This window comes from Meriones unguiculatus, chromosome 17, assembly GCF_030254825.1.
Source record: "Meriones unguiculatus strain TT.TT164.6M chromosome 17, Bangor_MerUng_6.1, whole genome shotgun sequence".
Lineage (NCBI taxonomy): Eukaryota > Metazoa > Chordata > Mammalia > Rodentia > Muridae > Meriones > Meriones unguiculatus.
The window spans coordinates 91,889,720-91,908,781 of record NC_083364.1 but is presented as its reverse complement, the minus strand read 5'-3'; the positions used below and the strand labels follow the sequence as shown (position 1 = coordinate 91,908,781).

The window sequence follows — 19,062 nt, the reverse complement described above, 5'->3', positions numbered from 1 at the left end:
CTGTCTTTGGTGTTAATGGGCTTTTTATTATTATTATTATTTAAACTTAGTTCTAGGAAAGATATTGCTGATGTGGTCTGCTTGTGTGTAAATTCTCCAAGTGAAGGCAATGTCATCCTTGAGTACATGGCTTGCTTGGGTAAATTGCTAATCCTTGGCACTAGGGCTAGGAAGTCATTTATGAATCAAGCTTAACCGTTAAGTGTCTGTATCTTCTGTGTCCCAACTGGGCTCATTGCTTTTAGTGGGAGCGCTCTGTGTGCTTGGCTATGCTTGCCATGCCTTGACTCTTTGCCATATGTTCTGGCCTATCTCTTGAGAATATCATTCTGTTGGGGCTTTGTCTTACACTATCTTTATTTAAGTCTTTAACATTTTTCTTAGAAGATCCGTGTATTCTGACCTGTTTCTATGATCACACTTCATTTGTCTCACTTGTTTTCCCTTCTCTTTCCTGAGTTGCATTTTTAAATTCCATTTACAACTTATGTAACCTGTTCCCATTCTTGTACTGTTTGCTCCCAACAGTCTGGATAGGATTCCTAACTGAGCAGAAAGTAAAGTTAGCTTTCCTACTTCCTCTTGAAGAATTGAATGTCTGTGCAGTGTCTTTGAGTCTAACGACCCTCAGCTTTGTTTTAATTGTATCTTCTTTGTGGTTGTGGTGTTCTTTTTTTTTTTTTTTTTTTTTTTTATTGTAAGCCTTATCAGTGTGAGTGTCAGTGTTTTATCATTTCAGTTTGTATACCAGATTTTCTTTTAGGGTTCTTTGCTTATTTTTCATCCCAGAAATACATTTTTTGAGATTTGTTTTTTAAAGTGAGGTACATGCTCTAAGAAGTTATTTTTGTTGTTTGTTTGTTTGTTTGTTTTTGCAGACAGGGTTTCTCTGTGTAACAGAGCCCTGGCTGCCTTCAACTTCCTTTGTATACCAGGCTGGCCTCAAACTCATAGAGATCCAACTGCCTGTGCCTCTGAGGGCTGGGACTGAGTGAGTGCCACCACACCCAGCTCTAAGAAGTTCTTATGCAGGCTCTGTCTTGAACAGTCTTTTATTTATTTGTAGAATTCCAGGACCGACTCTGGGCCTCACTTAGTCCCAGGCAAACACATTATTACAGAGCTCCACATCCGAACGTTTGTGGGTTTGTTTGTTTTATTGTGGTTATTTTGTGTTTGTGGGTGTTTTGCATGATGTGTATCTGTTCACCAGTGTGTGCAGTGTCCTAGGACTGTAGTTATAGATGGTGGAGAGACGCCACGGTGAGTGCTGGGGATCTCACCTGGTTCCTCCAGAAGAGCAGCCGTGCGCGGAACCCCCTGAGTGGTCACTCCACGCCATTCCTAGACTTCTGAGTAGCCTTTCCACTCATTGCAGTGGGTATCTAGGTTTATTTGCTTAGAGTAAGGCGCTGCTTTCCGATGGCCTTAACAACTGCTTCTTGACTCTGATTTGTATTCTTATCCATCAGCTCTTTACTTTTCCATGGCCACAACTCTTATTTTCAGAAATTCTGTTAATTTGTATGTTCTTTTTTGAAAGCACCTTTTTGTTTCTTCTTAAAATAATTTCAGCCTAGTGACTTGACATTTTGTATCACTGGTGTTCTTTGGTGTCTTCTGCTCTCACAGGGGTTTGTTCAGCTGTTTGCTTGCTTGCTTGTGGCTGTGTACAGCCCAGTGCATGCTGGGTAAGAGCTTTCACACTGGTACACAGTCCCAGCCCTCTTGAGTTTTGTAAGGCTGGTTTCAGCTTCCTGCTTGATCTTGTTCCACCCCTGCACATTTTGTTGTGCCGTTGAGGGTTGGGGTTACTCCTGTCCCCTGCCCTTGAGATGAAAATCCAGACAGATCTTGAGATGCTGTGTTGGTTTGAATGAAAATGGGCCCCATAGGTTCATGTATTTGAATGCTTAGTTCCCAGTTGGTGCACTGCCACCGTGCTCTCCTGCCACAACTAACTCTTTAAGACTGTAAGTAAGCCCCAGTTAAATGCTTTTCTTTTACGTTGCCTTGGTAGTGGTTTCTCAGACCAAGAGGTTTTCCACCATTTTTTTGATAGAGCCCATTGTGTAAATCTGAGGCCTTGACACCCCTAATGATTATTGTCTGTGGGAAGTGATTTGCTCTCTTCTGCTTTCTCCCCAAGTTGTCCTGAATTGTTTCCTTTCGTGTGGCTTCAGGGTTGTGGGTCTCAGAGAGGAATCCCTGCATGTTCATATTCTACTTGGGAAGGTGCTGATGCATAAGAATCTTTTTACTCCAGGTGTGGACCGTGGACCTGAGTATTGACTGGGAACATTCAGAGCTACTACAAATACGGGCTGTTAGCCCTATTCTGTGACTGTTGAATAGGGATCTATGTTTAACCAATCCCCAGGAGTCCAGATGTGTCATTACTGTTGTTGTCCCCTGTCGTGTGTGTGTGTGTGTGTGTGTGTGTGTGTGTGTGTGTGTGTGTTATGCATGAATGCATGCATCTATGCATGGGTATGGCTACATGTGTGTATGGGAGTACATGGACACGTGTCTGCAAGTGTGGGAGCCCCAGGTTGATGCCAGGGATCTTCCTACGTCAGTTACTTGCTATGCAGAAGCCACCCCTCATGACCTAATCCGTCTGCCTTTCACTGCCTCCTCAGCCTCAGCTCTAGATACCACCCCATTGCATTGGGGTTATGGTTGCAACAGAAGGGCTATAGCAAACAGATATTTAATCCATAACGATTTCTGTGTATTGTCAAACTTGTAAAGGATAGAAGCGTGTGTGAAATACCATAGCAGTGACAATAAAAATGCCATTTGTTGAGCCAAGACCATGACCTGTACTCGGAGAATCATCAATATATATGTACACATACCCCTTGCTTCACGTTGCGCCACCATCACACCAAAGGCTTTTAGCTGTGACTGCACATGGTGACCTGTGCTCTCTTCTGCTTCCGCGTGGCAGGGCACAGCCTCTGTAGCGAGCAGGGCAGCAGTGCTGACACAGCTCCAGAAGACGGCGAAGGACCAGACCTGGAGTCTTCGGATGAGACAGATCACAGCAGCAAGGTGAGAGATTTTCATTTTCACATCCCATGCCCTCCAGGATCACAGCTGACACGCCACCTCTACAGCTGTGTGTGTTTAGGCAGCCTCTCTATGGGACGGAGTGTTGTTACTTCTGAGATGTTACTTAATCGCTGGATATGAAATCCAAATTACAGGCCCGCTAACAAACCCATATGGGAGAGTACAGGGCAGAAATCACTTGTAATGAATTGAAGGCCTCTCTCTTTAATTTCTGCCACGGCTGGAGCTCCCTGTTAATGCTGTAATTTCATCCCATTTCCTTCCTCCATCTTCATTTGTAGAGGATGAAGCATCATCCCAAATGTGCATAATTGAGTCAGCACTGCTTTCTTGCTACTTAGGGGTTCTGTAATGAGCTGGGTTTTGAGCAAGCTGCTTTCAGCTCTTGCTCAAGGTATGCTTTTTTACATTGAAGGGAAAAGAAACAATTTTTCTATTAAGCCAGTTATGCTGCTCTTCAGTTGAACACAGTGAGCAGAAACTTTCTTTTAAGGCTGTGGTGTAAAACACTGAAATCGTTGCTGGCAATTCTGCATGCTTTTGGTCAACTTTGTCAAGTGTTCTGGCTATCAGTAGCCCCTTTGTTCCAGAGTTTCTGAAATACGACAGTGTCAAAAAATCGTATCACTTGGGCTGGAGAGATGGCTCAGCTCTTCTAAAGAAGCAGGGTTCAATTCCCAGCACTCACATGGCAGCTCACAAGTGTCTGTAACTCAAGTTCCAGTGGATCCGACTCCCTCACACAGACATACATATGGGCCAAACACCAGTACACATGGAATTAAACAAATAAAACCCAGAAAACACCCAAATCCCATCACCTCACCCAAAAGAAAAGTTTCTAGACTGTGCCACTGTATTAGTCCTTTTCTGTTGCTCTGATAAAAACACTCTGACCATTATCTGCTTAGGGAAAGGGAAACTTTGGTTTGTCTTATATTTCTGTTCATACTTGAGAGGTGTTAAGGCAGGAACCTGGAAGACAGGCTCACGCTTAACTATTTTGTTTCTCATCCCCTCTCCCCTTTGTTTTTTGAGACAGTGTGTGTCTCACTATGTAAACCTGGCTGGCCTTGAACTCATAGAAATCCCTCTGCCTCTACCTTTTGAGCAATAGAATTAAAGGCTGTATCACCATGATCAGCTTACTAATTTTTTTATATAGTCCTGAACAATCTGCCCAAGGATGGTGTCACCCACAGTGGGCCGAGCATTCCCACATCAATTAATAGCCAACACAGCGCCTCACAGACTTGCCCAAAGGCTGTGACAGACTTGCCAGGCTGTCTGGGCACTCCCTTCTCTCACATGACACTAGGCTTGAGTAAGGTTGACAGAGAAGGCTAATGAGGACAGTCACCTTGTCGGATAACACTGATCTCTACACCAAGTGCCCACTCTTTTCCTTGACACCTGTCGCTTCATGTGAACAGATCTTGTATGGGAGACTAAAAGAGGGTGTTGGATTTCCTGGAGCTGGAGCTGGAGCTGGAGCTGGAGCTGGAGGCTGTTGTGAGCTGTTAAACGTGGGTAGTGGGAGCCACTCTCTGGTCCTCCATAGGAGCAGTGCACTGGTTGGTTTTTTTGTCAGCTTGACATAGGTTCAAGTCACCTAGGAAGTACCCTCAGTTTAAAAAATGCCCCCATCAGGTTGGCCTGCAGGGTGGGTGGTGCCACCCTTGGCAGGTGGTCCTGGAGAGTAGAAGAGAACAGGTTGAGGAAGCCATGGAAATTACCAGTAAGAAGCTTCCTCAGTGGCCTCTGGTTTAATCCCTGACTGGAATTCCTGACTTCCCTCAGTGACAGACTGTGACTCAAAAGCACAAGACAAATAAACTCTTTCCTCCCTAAGTTGTTTTGCATGGTGTTCATCAGAGCAGTAGAAACCCCAACCAAGACAAGTATTTTCCTCAGTCGTCCTGTCTCTCCAGCTCCTGGTAGTAGCCCTTAGTAGATTAAATTTCTCATTTAAGAGTTATGAAAGCAAAAATTTTAAATTGTACTGACAGATCTTGGTGTTTGGGTTCTACTGTATATTAATTAGAAATAAAGTCATGCCAATTGTGCATACTATGAGCCATTTCATATAAACTCATCTCCACAGCACTCCAGAAAAAAGATGCTGTGGGAATTCTAATTTGTAGAAGAGCCTGGGGCCTGGGGAGTTCTGTGGTATTAAAAGCAAAATAAGAACCCAACCTGGCCCTAGGCCTCGTGTATTGATGCTGGCATTTAAATTACCCACAGCCAGATTGTTTTGTGCTGGCATTAGTACTAGGCTTCGTGAAAAAAGGGAACTGATTTATTAGTGTGCTAGAGGCCAATTAGATACACAGCCATGAACCATTTAACCGCTTTCCTAATGCTTAATCTTCCTCAAGTGTCTGTTGATTAAGCTTAAACGCTTTGGTTGCATCGACTGTTGGTGCACAAATTCATTTTTAACTTGTTTGCTGCTGTAACCTGGAAGGGATGATTAAGCCTTGTCTGAGCGCACACACATCCATCGGGTGGAGAAATGTACCTGATAACTAAGGAGAAACTGGATGGCGATGTGGCTTGGCAGGCCAGGGAGCCTGTCACCAAGCCTGACAATCTGGTTTCTATCCCGGGGACCATGTGGTGGAAGGGCTGTCTGACCCTGCGAACTGTCCTCAGGTACCATGCTATACTGCTTCCAACAGAATAACGAAATGATGGTTAGGTTTTTCCTTTTTCTTGTTGTTTTGGTTTTAGAAGACAGGGTCTCACTATATAGTCCTGGCTGGCCTGTAGCTCACTGGGTTGACCTGACCACACTGTCCTCAGACTCAGTCAGATCCACCAGCTTCCTGGGGTTAAAGGGTTAAAGGCAGCCTCCTGCTGCATTACCAATTTTTATTCTGGTGGGAGATGTGAAGCTGGAGACCCTGATGCTTGTGTGTGTGTGTGTGTGTGTGTGTGTGTGTGTGTGTGCATGTGTGCGTGTGTGTGTGCATGTGCTTGTGTGTGTGTGCATGTGTGCGTGTGTGCATGTGCTTGTGTGTGTGTGTGCTTGTGTGTGTGTGTGTGTGTGTGCATGTGTGTGTGTGTATGTGTGGTTCCTTCTAAATGAGCTGGATGAAGTGAGAAAGCTGTTGGTGTTCTGTCTTTTAAATGCAGTTTATCAGTGCATGGCTGTTTTGGAGCTGAGCAAGGGGGGTAATTGTGAGCTTGTTCCCAGGAGATGATTCAGGAATGTCACAGCACGGGTGAGGTTATGACAGGGCAGGGGAGTCTAGTCGCCTCTCCTTTTGTCACCGCCTCCTTCCTCTGGTGACATGGTGTGACAGCCTTAGGTCCTTTAACCCTAGAGACTTATTTCTCTTGGCACTTTGTGGAATGAAATGCTAATTAGCTGAGGTCAGAGGACCCCTCACCCCCTGTCCTACATTTCAGGGCCCCTGGTGGCTTGGACTTTGTTTTCCATTTAGAAAATGAATTATAATAATTTTCAGTGTGTTTCCATTCCCTGCCTCTGTGTTCCCTTTCATCCATGTTGTAGCTGCTTCGGAAGCGTCTGCGCTTGTAAACTGTGTAAACTGGCCGGTGGCTGGGTGCATCATTGAAAGAATGTGTCTGTCTGGTGTTGTTTCCTTTGCCTCAGCGAGAGGAGCTTCAAAGTTCTTCAAGCTAGGCACTTTTAATATTCCTGTGCCATGCGAGATGCTGGCCAATCAGCTGATCCTGCTGGCGGCAGGGCAGAGCCACCCGCATCCCGGGGAGGCACTCTGTGCATTGTTTTCTCGGCTGCTTTGGCTCTCTCTTTCTGGAACTTTTGTTGTGAAGCCAGGTGAAATCAAAGCATGAGTTCTTCCCCGAGAGACAGCCTTTGACAGCCCTCCCCCCAGGAGTGCAGAGCCCAGAGCCGGGAAGCAGGGGCCGCTCTGGGGGTTGCGGCCACTGTCAGTTCTGCATTGAGATGTGGTCACCAGTCGGCACGGGAGGAGCGGCATGGGATGTCCTGGTGAGAGAATGCTCTCTGCGAGCTGGAAGGCGGCTGGGGCTTTCTGAGTATTTTAAGAAACTTCGGTTTCCTTTCTGAACACATGAGGTGCTAGGAGGAGTTACCATGAGCCTGTATCCCTGAGGATGTCTGCACTGTGGAAAATGAGGCGCAAGCCCAGGCTGGAGAATGACAGGGCTGACTCTTTCTACCGCACGCTTCATCTGGTGAGCGCTTTGCTGTTTCTGTGGAGCTGTGAGCGCTTTGCTGTTTCTGTGGAGCTGTGTGCGCTTTGCTGTTTCTGTGGAGCTGTGTGCGCTTTGGGGAAGGCTTGCTCCCGGGCTCAAATAACAGTGCTCATGTTTGCCCCGCATCTCCGTATGTTATCCCCTTACCAAAGAATATATATTGCGGTGGTGTTTGGAGGATGGGGTTGGGTCAGTTGTTAGCATGTAGTTGAATTTGTATTGGGTCTTTATCTTTTTTTTTTTTTCCCTCTCCGGATTTAAGTGGTAGAAAGCTGTGACATTAAAAAAAAATTATTTATGGTTTTAACTATCACTGGTATTTTCCCCTTTTCTTTTGGCTATTGAGATTCTTTGATGTGTTTTGTGTCCCTCCCCATCTCTGACTAAGGACTGGGAAAGCAGTGTTCAGCAAGCAGCTGGGACCATGTGTTGCTCCTTGGGGTGCTTTGGGCCTCATTTCTGCTGACTTGCAGTGGGTAAGGAAGGGTTGGCACATTGACAGTTTAACATTAGCTGACCTACTTCAGAAGATCAGCTCTGATAGGAAAAGAAAATGCAGTAGTGGGCTCATGGCGAGGAACGGCTTAACAAACTCAAGTAAGCCTTCAGAGGCTGCTGCTAACATCCCAGTCTGTCAGCCTGGAGAGCGTGTCATTTAATGAGACAAACTTTGACAGTGCCTACACTTGGTGTTTGTTCGAAGAGACCCAAAGCTGGTAAAGAATTACAGCAACTATGAATGACTGTAATGCCCTCTAAAACTGTGAAGTGTTTTTTTTTTAATCTACCATCTCAAAAAAAAAAAAAAAAAACTTAAATAAGCCACTTCTCCTGCTTCAAAATCCGTGGGAAGTGTCAAATCGGTCAGTCAGAGAACAGTTTTAGAAGTTGCTCATCTGGAGGCAGACATCGCCTTTGGTGGTTGTGTAACAGGAAGGCTTAAACAGCTGGGTCGCTCCAGTTGGTAGTGTGTCCTCAAGAGCCTGCCCCCTCCTTTCTTTGTATGTTCTTTTCATCTTGAACAGGGGGGGAAGGATGTTATGAACACTGAGCCTCATGCTGGCCTTGGTAAGGTGGCCCATTTCCCTTTTTTGTTGTCTTGCCTTCTCTGTTTGTTGGCTGACTGTTGGTTTTGGCTGGGGGGAGGGGCGGTCCACCTCTGACCCCTTCAGCAGTTGTAAACTCTCCAGTGTCTGTAAGTGCCGCTGTCTGGTTTCAAGGTGTACTGGTGACAGTCATCAAGTAGAGAGGTACCGAAGAGACCTATGTTACCTGCTTGGAAGTGCCTGGCCTGTCTTCCTCTTTTCCCTGAGCAGGGGTGCTTTCCTGTAGGAGCATGTTGGGAACCTCTCACCCAGGCTACCTGGCTGGGTATGTGTGTGACAGCCAGTGATGTAGTGGCCAGTTCTTTCTCTCTCTGTGCTGCCCCATTTCAGGTGCTACGGACAGGGTTCATAGTGACCCTGACCTACATTAGAAGTTTGACCACAGAGGAGGGCCAAAGGGAGGTGGACATTTTATGGGGCGACAATATGTGAAATCAATAACCTAGAGAAATTCCAAGGGAGCCCTGTATTTCATAGTTCCTTCAAAGGACATTTTGGAGGTAATACTTTAACCAACCAAAATTCTCAAACTTCATAGCATCCTTTCAATTCTTTCCAAATAGAAACACCCTACTCATGGTTTTTATCATGTATTATAACTTATTAATTCCATGAAGCTGTTTTATTTGTTTTAAAGTAACATGTATTGGCAGCGAGGGGAGAAAAAAGGATCTGTTTAAAGTCAGTACCCTGGGTTACACCCAAAAGTGTGTATCCTGAGTTAGGGAGCAGAATGTTGTAAAGGGACTCTGTTTAGCATCAGAATGCTCAGGAATAGGTCTAATGAGGAAGGGGTGGTTGAGGCTGAACCCTCCAAAGGGGTGGAGCTTGTAGGTATACCCAAGAAACTAAGGAGCAGCCTCTCTCTATTTGTCGTGGCTACACCGCGAGACCCTCCGTGGGTGACAGAAGCCAATTTATGCATGAACTGCATTTTTTCTTATGCATACATGTCTTTGCTAAAGCTCAGTGTTAAGTGAAGCACAGCAAGAGATGAATAACAACTAATAAATAAAGCAATTGTACATAAAACATATAAAAACCTAAGAGCATATAAAACCTTTTGATAAAGGTTTTGTAAACAGGGTGTCTTCTGAAATCGTCAAGACAGATAGTGTTTTCTGATGGTGAGAACTGAAGCCTCTGAAAGTGACCCCAAAGAGAAAATTGAATGCCCACACTTTAAGAGTATCACTCACACACACACACACACACACACACACACACACACACATACACACACACACACTCGAGAATGGCCAGGCTCTTTAGGGTAGGCATCCAGGGAGGCTGCTGGGTATGGAGGACCAGAGTGGCACCACCCTAACTAGACACAACTTCACAGAGGTCAAGGCAGCTCCCTTGTTCATTTTCTCTTTCCCTTCCCCTCCCCTTCCCTCTCCTTCTTCTCTTTCTTTTATTTTCCAAGACAGGGTTTCTCTGTGTAGCCTTGGCTGTTCTGGACTCACTTTGTAGGCCAGGCTGGCCTCAAACTCACAGTGATCCATCTGCCTCTGCCTCTCTGGTGCTGGGATTACAGGCGTGCACCACTGTGTCTGGTGTTCACATTCTTGAAAATGGATATCTCTAGGTATTTATGATATCATGGAGGAATGAAGAACCCAGAAATCCCCTTCCACACCTTCCTATTTAAGCAGAGTGCAGTGGCACCTCCAGCGTGGTGGATAAGTCTTGGAATGGCCTGCTTCTGCTGTATGTCAGAACCTCATACAGTGCTGGCGTTTGTGCAGTTGGGAGGTCTGCTTGGAATAACACACAAGGTCACATGGGTGTTGTCTCGGTGATGAAAATACACAAAAGGGTATTTTGCTGATAACTGAAATTGGGTGATGGGTGTGTTTGCCATGGGAGTTGTGTGTGAAGGACAGCCAGCTGTGGTTACAGATGGACTTGAACAGCAAGCAGCATTGTATAAGCAGAGGTGCCAGGGTTTGTTAGGCTCCTTGGCCAGGTGGCAAATCAGAGCAGCCCAGGGGAGTTGGTAATAGGAAAAGGACAGTGTACTAGGTTTTCAACTCTTACCATCTTCTGCTCATGAGATTTTCACCAGAAGGGCACACTTTTATCCCCTCATCAGAGCTGCACTAGAACATGCTGCCTGCCGTAATTATCATTAGATCATTAAAAGAGGGCACGGACAGTTTGTTAAAATGGATATATATGTTACCTTGTTTTTATTATTATGGCAAAGCCCAACTTGACTATATCAGGATGACCCCAAGTTAGTGAAGTCATATCAACTCCATTGTTTCTGCATAAACAGGCGTCAGTGAAAAGCAGGCAGTTTCTTCTTTTTTACCAATCTTACTGAGATAAAACTCACGTAGCATACAGTGCAGCCCATTTGGGTGAATTTTCTGCCACCTAAGGCAAGAGACTTTGTGGGGATATTACATGTCTGAAGCCCACAGATCCCTGGAGGATTTTGAAAGGACCCATGACAGGCAGCATGCTCTTTCTGGCAGTCAAGTGGAGTTAGCAGTGGCCATGAATAAGCCATGGCAATTTAATTAGAATCATAGCTGTGAATTGCTGTTCGGGCTCTGGACTTTCCTGCTCTGTGTTGCCCTTAATGAGTCTTTTTTTGGGCATTCTGAGTAACTTTGCCTGTGTTCTCTCTTGTATATGCAGATCACCCTTCACTGTGTCTAAATTCTGTGGAATACCTTAGGTCTTACCTCTCCCGCCTTAATGTGCAGCTCTGTGGACCACTGTTCTTCATAGATGATAAAGGAGTAACTGTTTATCAGCACCATCATTCCCTGGACAAAGTACACTTTGTGTTTAGGCTTGAAATAGACAATAGCAGGACTAAAGAGAAATAGAGGGTAGAAGGTATCCACCCAACATTATTGATGTGCATTGGACAAACAAACCAGGTTGCTTAGTCCAAAACAGTGCCCGGGCAATCAGTTTGATGAGACCCCTAATTGCTACACTCAGGAAACAGAGACAGGTTTGGATGTCTGTGAGTTTGGGGCCAGCTTGATACATATATACCAAGTGAGCTCTAGTACAGCCAGGGCTGTATAGTGAAACCTTGTCTTTAAATACAAACCCAGGCCAAATACCAGCACCTTTATATCCCACTGTAGATCCTGACCTAAAGCATCTGAGCTGTGGCTCAGGCATGTTCAGGAGATGTGGGGCTGCAATGAGGTAAGCTGCTGAGTGGCCCATGCTTCTGACGGAGGCATCACTCCATCGGGTGGAACTGGAGAATGCTAAACTGGAGTTGGAGAAGAAAACCTTGGGTAATTATTGCAGCCGTCTTGTCCTCCTGAGGTCCACAGTGGCCTGTTTTAGGGTCACCTTCTGCTCAAAGGGCAGTGGGAAAGCTGGAAATGGCAGAATCACAGAAACACGGCCATCTGTCTAACTGTGGGGTTTTGAGTGGCTACAGATAGACATTGTCTTCTGGCATGCCAGATAAGTAGATAGTGTACGGAACAGTCAGGTGGCCGAGTAAACAGCCTGTTCTTTGTGTTACACGTTGTTAGCTCCTGTGCCTCTGTCTTCTCACTTGTCAGTTTCTCATGCAGCGGTTCCAAACCTAGGCTTTGGCTTGGTGAATGAGCACTTGATTCTAGGAGCATCTCTTTCCACCACCTCCCCAACTCCAGTACCCTCCAAAATCACAGGCTCTGAAATGTGCGTCGGTGGGTCAGATTCCAAGCCCCAGCTGTGTCACTTTGGATGAGTTACTTAACCTCTGCGCTGCCTTTGTTTCAGCGGATCAGTGGGAGTTGCAGTAGCCCTTCTCACACTCTTGTGAGCATTGACTATCTCAGCCTACTGTGCCTAGTAGTAGTGAGTGGTAAGCAAGCGCTCCCTTCCTAGCCTTTGCTGCTGTGGTTGTCAGCCCCCAAGGAACTTGAGTGTGGAACAGTTTGGGAAACATGAGAGGTAATCCATATGTGACAATTCATTAAGTTGAAAAATGCCTTGAGGAGGGCCAGGTGCCAGCCAGGCTCCTTGCTAGGGGGCTGACTCCGTCTGCTTTGCTCCACAGAGCACAGAACAGGTTGCAGCGTTCTGCCGGAGTCTGCACGAGATGAACCCCTCTGACTCCAGCCCGTCTCCTCAGGAAGCCACTGGGCCTCAGCTGGGAACAACTCGACAACTGTCAGATGCAGATAAGCTGCGCAAGGTGATCTGTGAGCTGTTGGAGACTGAGCGCACCTACGTCAAAGTACGTCTACCTCCCCGGCCCCAAGGCCTCGCCCACCTTTTCCAGAAAGAGTGGAGCAGGCCACTGCCTGGGTATAAACCTACACCAGGGTCCAATCGCCAATGTCAAGATCTTGATTTCTCTTTCAGAACTAGAGTATTGATTGATAAATAGGGATTCTAAGTTGTTATTTGTATATTTGTATGATTGGTTGTGAAGATTAAATCATCTCTGGCTTTTCTAAGTACATTATAAGCTACTACTAAATTTGAGTTCAGGGCCCGGTGAGATGGCTCAGTAGATATGAGTACTTGCTATGCGAGCATGAGGACGTGAGTTCAAATGCTCAGCACCCACACTGGCTACACATGTCTGTAATGACTTCTCTCGGGGACAGAGAAAGGCAGATCCCAGGAGCTTAATAACCAGCCAGCTCAGCCCCAAACCTGGTAGGCTCCAGGCTCGGTGAGAGACCATTTCTCAAGGAAATAAGGTGGAAAGTGATGGAGCAGAGTTCCTGACATCTTTCTCTGGCTTCCCCAGGCATATGCTGGGTGTTCGTACACAACACACACATACACACACGTGTACAGGCATACCACACCACATACAAGCTAAGTTTAGTTTCTTTTAAAATGGAGGATCGCCATTGATGAGAATTGATAAGAAAACTTTGGAACCAGTCCTAAAGTTCCTGAACATCCTGAAGATGAGCTGATTGAATTCTCTTGAGAACATAATGTGAGTCTCAGTGGAAGGGTCAGGTCTGTTTCCTGTATGTCACTAACTTTTCTGATCCTACCCCAGTTGTTTTTTTTAAGACAGGGTCTTACTCTGGAGACCAGGCTAGCCCTGAATTCAAAATAACTCTGCTTCAGCCTCCCACATGCTAGGATTGCAGGCCTATTGCAGCCAGGACTAGTAGCCTTTTTAACCACTTATATTTTAGCCTAATTCAGTCACAATATTTAACTCTATAGTGTTGTGACCTACAGACTATATCTAACCTGCTGCTTGTTTTTGCAAATAAAGTTTTATTGGGATGTCCAGTTTGAATGTAGCTCCTTTACCTGTTCTCCGAGTACAACATGAGCTAAAGAATTTATTTCAGCAGTGCCCATGGGGTATTTAGAGAAGAAGCCCATTCTTTCTTATCTTAGTGGCCTTTCATCACTGGCTTTTTAGCATTTGGAACACAATTTGTCTCTTCATCCCATAGATTTCTTGCAGTTTTTTAGGTATGCTAATGAAGTGTCCTTTCAATTTGTAGGACTTAAACTGCCTCATGGAGAGATATCTGAAGCCTCTTCAGAAGGAGACATTTCTCACCCAGGATGAGGTATGGTAGGGCTGCCTTGCTATTGTGTGTGTGGGGGGGGGCACACTGCTGTTGATTTGCTAGTGAATAATGGGATAGCGAGCATTTATAACACTGGGTGCATCTTGAATCCATTTAGTCATAGTAGGTTTTGATGTACAGTTGGAACAAGAGGGATTGCCCCATTCTTTAGCAGTAGACTTGTTAGTACTCAGAACTCATACAGTCAGGTCCAAATAAAGTTTCTGAGCCCTTATGTAATATGGGTTAGATTAAATTCTGTTTCACTTTTTAGCTTGACGTACTCTTTGGAAATTTAACCGAAATGGTAGAGTTTCAAGTCGAGTTCCTTAAAACTCTAGAAGATGGAGTAAGACTGGTCCCTGATTTGGAAAAGCTTGAGAAAGTTGACCAGTTCAAGGTAAGCCTCATCCTCAAGTTTCTTAATGCTGCTCCTTTGTGCCACTGCTGGATTATCTTGTGGGTCAGGATGAACCCCTGATGCCATGGTGCAGGCAGTGTTCTGATCTTTGGGCGGCTGTGCAGCTTATGGTACTGAGAACTTCATAGGGCTCTCCAGTGGGGGACAGTCCTAAAGGGCTTTGGGGTGGGGAGAGCTCTAGAGACCCAGTTATCTTTCTTGTCTGGTGCTCTTTGCTTGATTAAACTTATTTATCTGCCAACGTCTCCTTTGAAGGCTGTATGGACCTTAGGTTACATTAGCTAAAAACAAAAACTCAGCCCCTCTGGTCTCTAAGGAAAGTCAGTTTCTCCTGCCCTGGGGAACTTTGCTTGATGATCCATCTAGATGCACAGCATCCTTGTGGTCTTAGGGAGGATGTGTGACTAGTGCCTGAGTAAGGGTTGCTCATCCATGGCTCATTTCCTCTCCCCTGGTTCGTATTCCCTGGCAGGAATTTCCTGTTCCAAATTTCAAATCAACAAAACTCTCACTGATGTGTGCGTTGGCTTTCAAAAACAAGATCAGCTATGATGTAACTGACAAAGCACTGTACATATTTAAAATATAGGCTCTCTTAAAGTATGTGTGAGAGTGCATGCACACACAGACACACACACGTGATACCTACACTATAGTCAGGACTATGACATAATCATCTCTGAAAAGCCAGTTCCTGCCACGTGTGATTTCCTGCTCCTGCCTCTTTCTGCCTCCCCATTCCACCCCACCACAGGCAGCCACAGTCTGCTTCCTGATGAGCATGTTCACATCAGGCTCACGGAGCTTCCTCTTGGGAATTTGCAGTACACACTAGCCTGGGGTGGGGGTGGGGAGGTCTTGCTTCAGACCTCCTGCAGGTGAGCAGCACTGAGCAGCTGCAGTGCGGGGGGGGGGGGGGGGGCGGGGGTGTCCCTCCATCCTGTGCACCACAGAGATTCACTTAGCCACTGTAAACAAAGCAGTGTTATTTCGTGTTTAATTTGTGATCTTGACTTGCTCGGCCACACCTTACACAGTCCTGCAGCCGTGACATTCAGGTTGAACACGGAAGAAGAGACTTTAGGTCTCTGATTACTGTGGATGCCAGTTAAATGTGGTCTAAAGTTGACATTGGTCTAAAGTAGACATTTTCTTTATTAGTAGACTGTCTGAACTTCCCTGCACTGTGTGTTGGATAAGCCGATTCTAGGAGCTCAGGTGAATCAGTCAAATCTAAGGTCTTAAGTCCTTGCTTGGAACCTAACTTTTAATTCTTTTTAAAATTATTAATAAATTAATTATTGTGTGTGCACACATGCCACGGTGAGCATTCGGAGGCCAGAGGACAACTTTGTGGAGTCGGTTCTTTCTTACCTTCCACCTTTACACGGGTTCCTGAGTTTTCACAGCAGGTACTTTTTAACTGCTGACTCATCTCATTAGTCCTGTTCTAATTCTAAGCCTAAATGAAGAAAGCCTCTAAGCAAGACTATGCTTTCTTGCTTGCTCTTCCTTCAGTTATGTTAAGTGGCTCGGACAGAAAATATCGCACACCAGGTGTATCTGTCCTGACAGGGAGGATCTGTCCTGATAGGACCCCCTTGAGGCAGCCTGGCCAGGCTGAAGAGATGGCAGCTTTCCCTCCTTGAATGTGTCTTTTGCATTGGTGTGTTGCTTCCTTTCTTACCTGCTCCCTGGGGGAGGCTGGAAGGGCTTTGGGGAAGGTGGAGGTGGTGACCAGGGAAATGTCTTTGGAGCTGAAGGCCTTTCCTACATTTATCTGGTTTGTCCCTTCTGCCTCCCAATAAGGAGCTCATGAGAGAACTCGGCATATTTCTGCTTTCCCCAAAATCCGTTATTTTCTCATCAGCCTTCAGACATCTCAGGTCATTCAACATCGCTGTAAATACCGAGAAGACAAAACCCAACATCTGTAGCATTTATTTTAAACCAAAATACTTTCTCTACCATCAATTTTAGGACAAAGAAAGGCTTTGACGGGCATGGAGATGGGTTGGTGTGGAGAGGGAGACAGATAGGATCTCCCTGCTCTCAGTCTAAATGAGGAAGGTGAGGAACCAACTGCACATTTTCTCTTTAATCTAGAAAGTGCTGTTCTCTCTGGGAGGCTCCTTCCTGTACTACGCGGACCGCTTCAAGCTCTACAGTGCCTTCTGTGCCAGCCACACAAAAGTCCCTAAGGTCCTGGTGAAAGGTAAGGCAGGATCTGGTGGCTTGAGTGGGTGTGTTGGTTGCTGGCTCAAGTTTGTGTGGATGGTTGTGGAGGATGGCTTTCGGAGAGAACTCTGAGAGTCACCAATGTGCAAAGCTGACAGTCCCATACGCCACAATATTGGTTTTGAGAAGACAGATGCATTACTGTCTTGAATTTGTCATTTATCAGTTTTCTTGCAGTGAGAGTTTTGACTCAGCCATTTTGGGCCTGATTCAGCAAGTCTTCTTGCAGTGATGTAAAATCCACTCTTGTCCTCCTCCTCCTCTTCATTAATTGCTATTATAATTTGCTGTGCTTCATAGGCTCTTTGTTTCAGAAGGTCAGCTTTCTTGTACTTGTTTTTATTTTGCAGGTGTGTGGTAGCAGCCATCAGTGTTACTGCTGAAGTTATATCAGTTATTTGTGAAAATTGTTCTTATTATAGTATTTTTGCACAAACCAAAGTTTAGTTTTTATGTTGGGGAAGTTCCCTTCTCTTACTGCCCCCTCCACTTTCTTTCCTTTCTCCTCACTTTTCCATTCTCCCTGCTAGTCCCTCTCCTTCCCACCCTGCTTATCCACCCTCCTCCCCTTTTTTCTTCCCCCTCCCATCTTGACCCCACCCCCTCTCCTTAAGAATCAAACCTAGAGCATTATGTGTGCAAGACAAACACTGCCATTGAGCTGCATCCCTACCACAGATAGGTCTCTGAATACAAGCTGTGTGGCTGCTAAGAAAACATCTGCTCTGAGTGTTGTGTTTATGTTTGCTGCCCAAGAGAACTAGCTTGATGGCACTTAAAATAATTTTAGGAAATACTAGAATAATGCAGGTCTCTGGATAACAAAAGACTGTGCCCCAGATAATGTGAGTCTTGTTGGGAGTGCAGCAGGATTCTTAGAATTTCTCCATCGTGTTCTGTCTTAACTCATGTTTTCACACGTGCTGTGTTGGCTGTGTGTGTGTGTGTTCTTTTTAAAACTTTTATTGATTGCTAATCATTATCAGATTGCCAAAATAACCTTTATAGAGTTATTTGCTTTGCAGTGAAATTATACATGCATTATCATCGTTCTTTAAGCAATTAGTACTTTTTAAATCACACAGTTAGATTAAATTTTGCCTCTGTGGATTTTTTCTTAATTCAGTAATAATTTTTTTTTTTTTTTTTTATCTGAAAAATATACCATCACTCCAAATTCTCTCATAAAACAGTAGGCATGACCTACATTTTTCTAATTGTCAAGTGAGCTGGGAGTTTTTGGGTACCAGAGCTTGTGTCTATGATTCTTAGCTGACTGGGCTGGCTGGATGGGAGGACAGCAGGTAGTTGTGGGAGTGGGCTCCTCCGTCACAGGAAATACACTTCATGACTTAGTGACCAACAGCTGGATGTCTGCACTTGAGAATCTGGGTGTGCTTTTCAGGAAGGAGATTCCTAGGCCCTCTCTGAACACAGCCAGAATTTAGAAACCAGCTTTATCCATGTGTCAGCTCTCAAGCTAGCCCAGCTTTTCTAGCACGTGTAGGCCAGTGTCCTCATGTCCTTTCCCTGGAAGAAATTTTTGTTTTTTTTTTTTGAATGAAGAATCATGAGTTGAACCTATGGAATCTGTCTCCCTCCTTCCTTCTCCCCTCCTCTTTCTCTTTTCCCCTCTCCTCCCCCTTCTTTTACTCTTCTTCCTCTTCTCCTTTTGAGACAGGATCTCACTTAGTAGCCCTTGCTAACCTGGGACTTGCCATGTAGCCCAGGCTGACCTTGAACTCACAGAGACTCACCTGCTTCTGCCTCCTGAGTGCTGAGAGCAGAGGCGTAGGGCACTGAGCCCAGCTTGGTGCTTCTTCATAGCATTTGAAAGGGATCAAAAGCTGTGGCCCTGGGAGCTCTTCTCCCAGGGCTTCTGTTGTTCTTATTGTTTAAGGCAGAAGACTCACTGTTTCATGACACCTTTATACAGTATCTGCAGTCTTACGTAACTAACCACCAGGGGCAGAGATATATTTAAAGAAAATGAAAACATTTTTCGGGTTCCTCTGAGAGCCCGGGTGCTCTTATGTCTTCATTGGAGGACTATATCTAATTTCTGATGAACAAACGGAATCCTGGTGAATATGTAGGTTCTGAGTATGAAGAGGGAGTCTGTTCCGGCCATGATGATGCTGTGAGGAGAAGAAACATGGAAGGCAGAGTATGGGGGGCTCATTCCTCGTACAGGCCTACACTGGGGCAGCCGCCCACCAGCACTGTCACATGTCCACCAGCCCAGACACTTCAGATGCCCACTGTGAAGTCACTGGGGCAGACCTTACCTCCCTTTTCATGCATTGGGCCTCCCTCTGCACCTGGAAGGCATTAGCCATTTCCCCCATTTTCCTGGTAGGTACCCCTCTCCGCTGCTCCCCAGGGCCACCTGCCATCTCAGCTGGAGCACAGATGAAAGTGAGGTTGTGCTGGCCAGAGCTCTGAACTCTGTTGGGTTGATCCCCACCATCCAGCA

The 19,062-nt window shown here is 45.6% G+C and overlaps 1 protein-coding gene across 5 annotated transcripts in view; it reads left to right on the top strand.

The window, feature by feature from the left end:
• The window catches only part of Tiam1 (TIAM Rac1 associated GEF 1), a 350,431-nt gene that overhangs the window by 308,818 nt on the left and 22,551 nt on the right, over nt 1-19,062 (top strand). For 4 of the 5 annotated variants that reach the window (XM_060370704.1, XM_060370703.1, XM_060370702.1 and 1 more), the window contains 5 exons: nt 2,954-3,057; nt 12,430-12,609; nt 13,859-13,927; nt 14,202-14,327; nt 16,455-16,563. In XM_060370704.1, the coding sequence (XP_060226687.1) occupies nt 2,954-3,057; nt 12,430-12,609; nt 13,859-13,927; nt 14,202-14,327; nt 16,455-16,563 (588 nt within the window). Of the gene's footprint in view, nt 1-2,953; nt 3,058-6,811; nt 7,270-12,429; nt 12,610-13,858; nt 13,928-14,201; nt 14,328-16,454; nt 16,564-19,062 lie in introns of those variants that run through there. The other variant, XM_060370706.1, reaches the window with a different exon arrangement.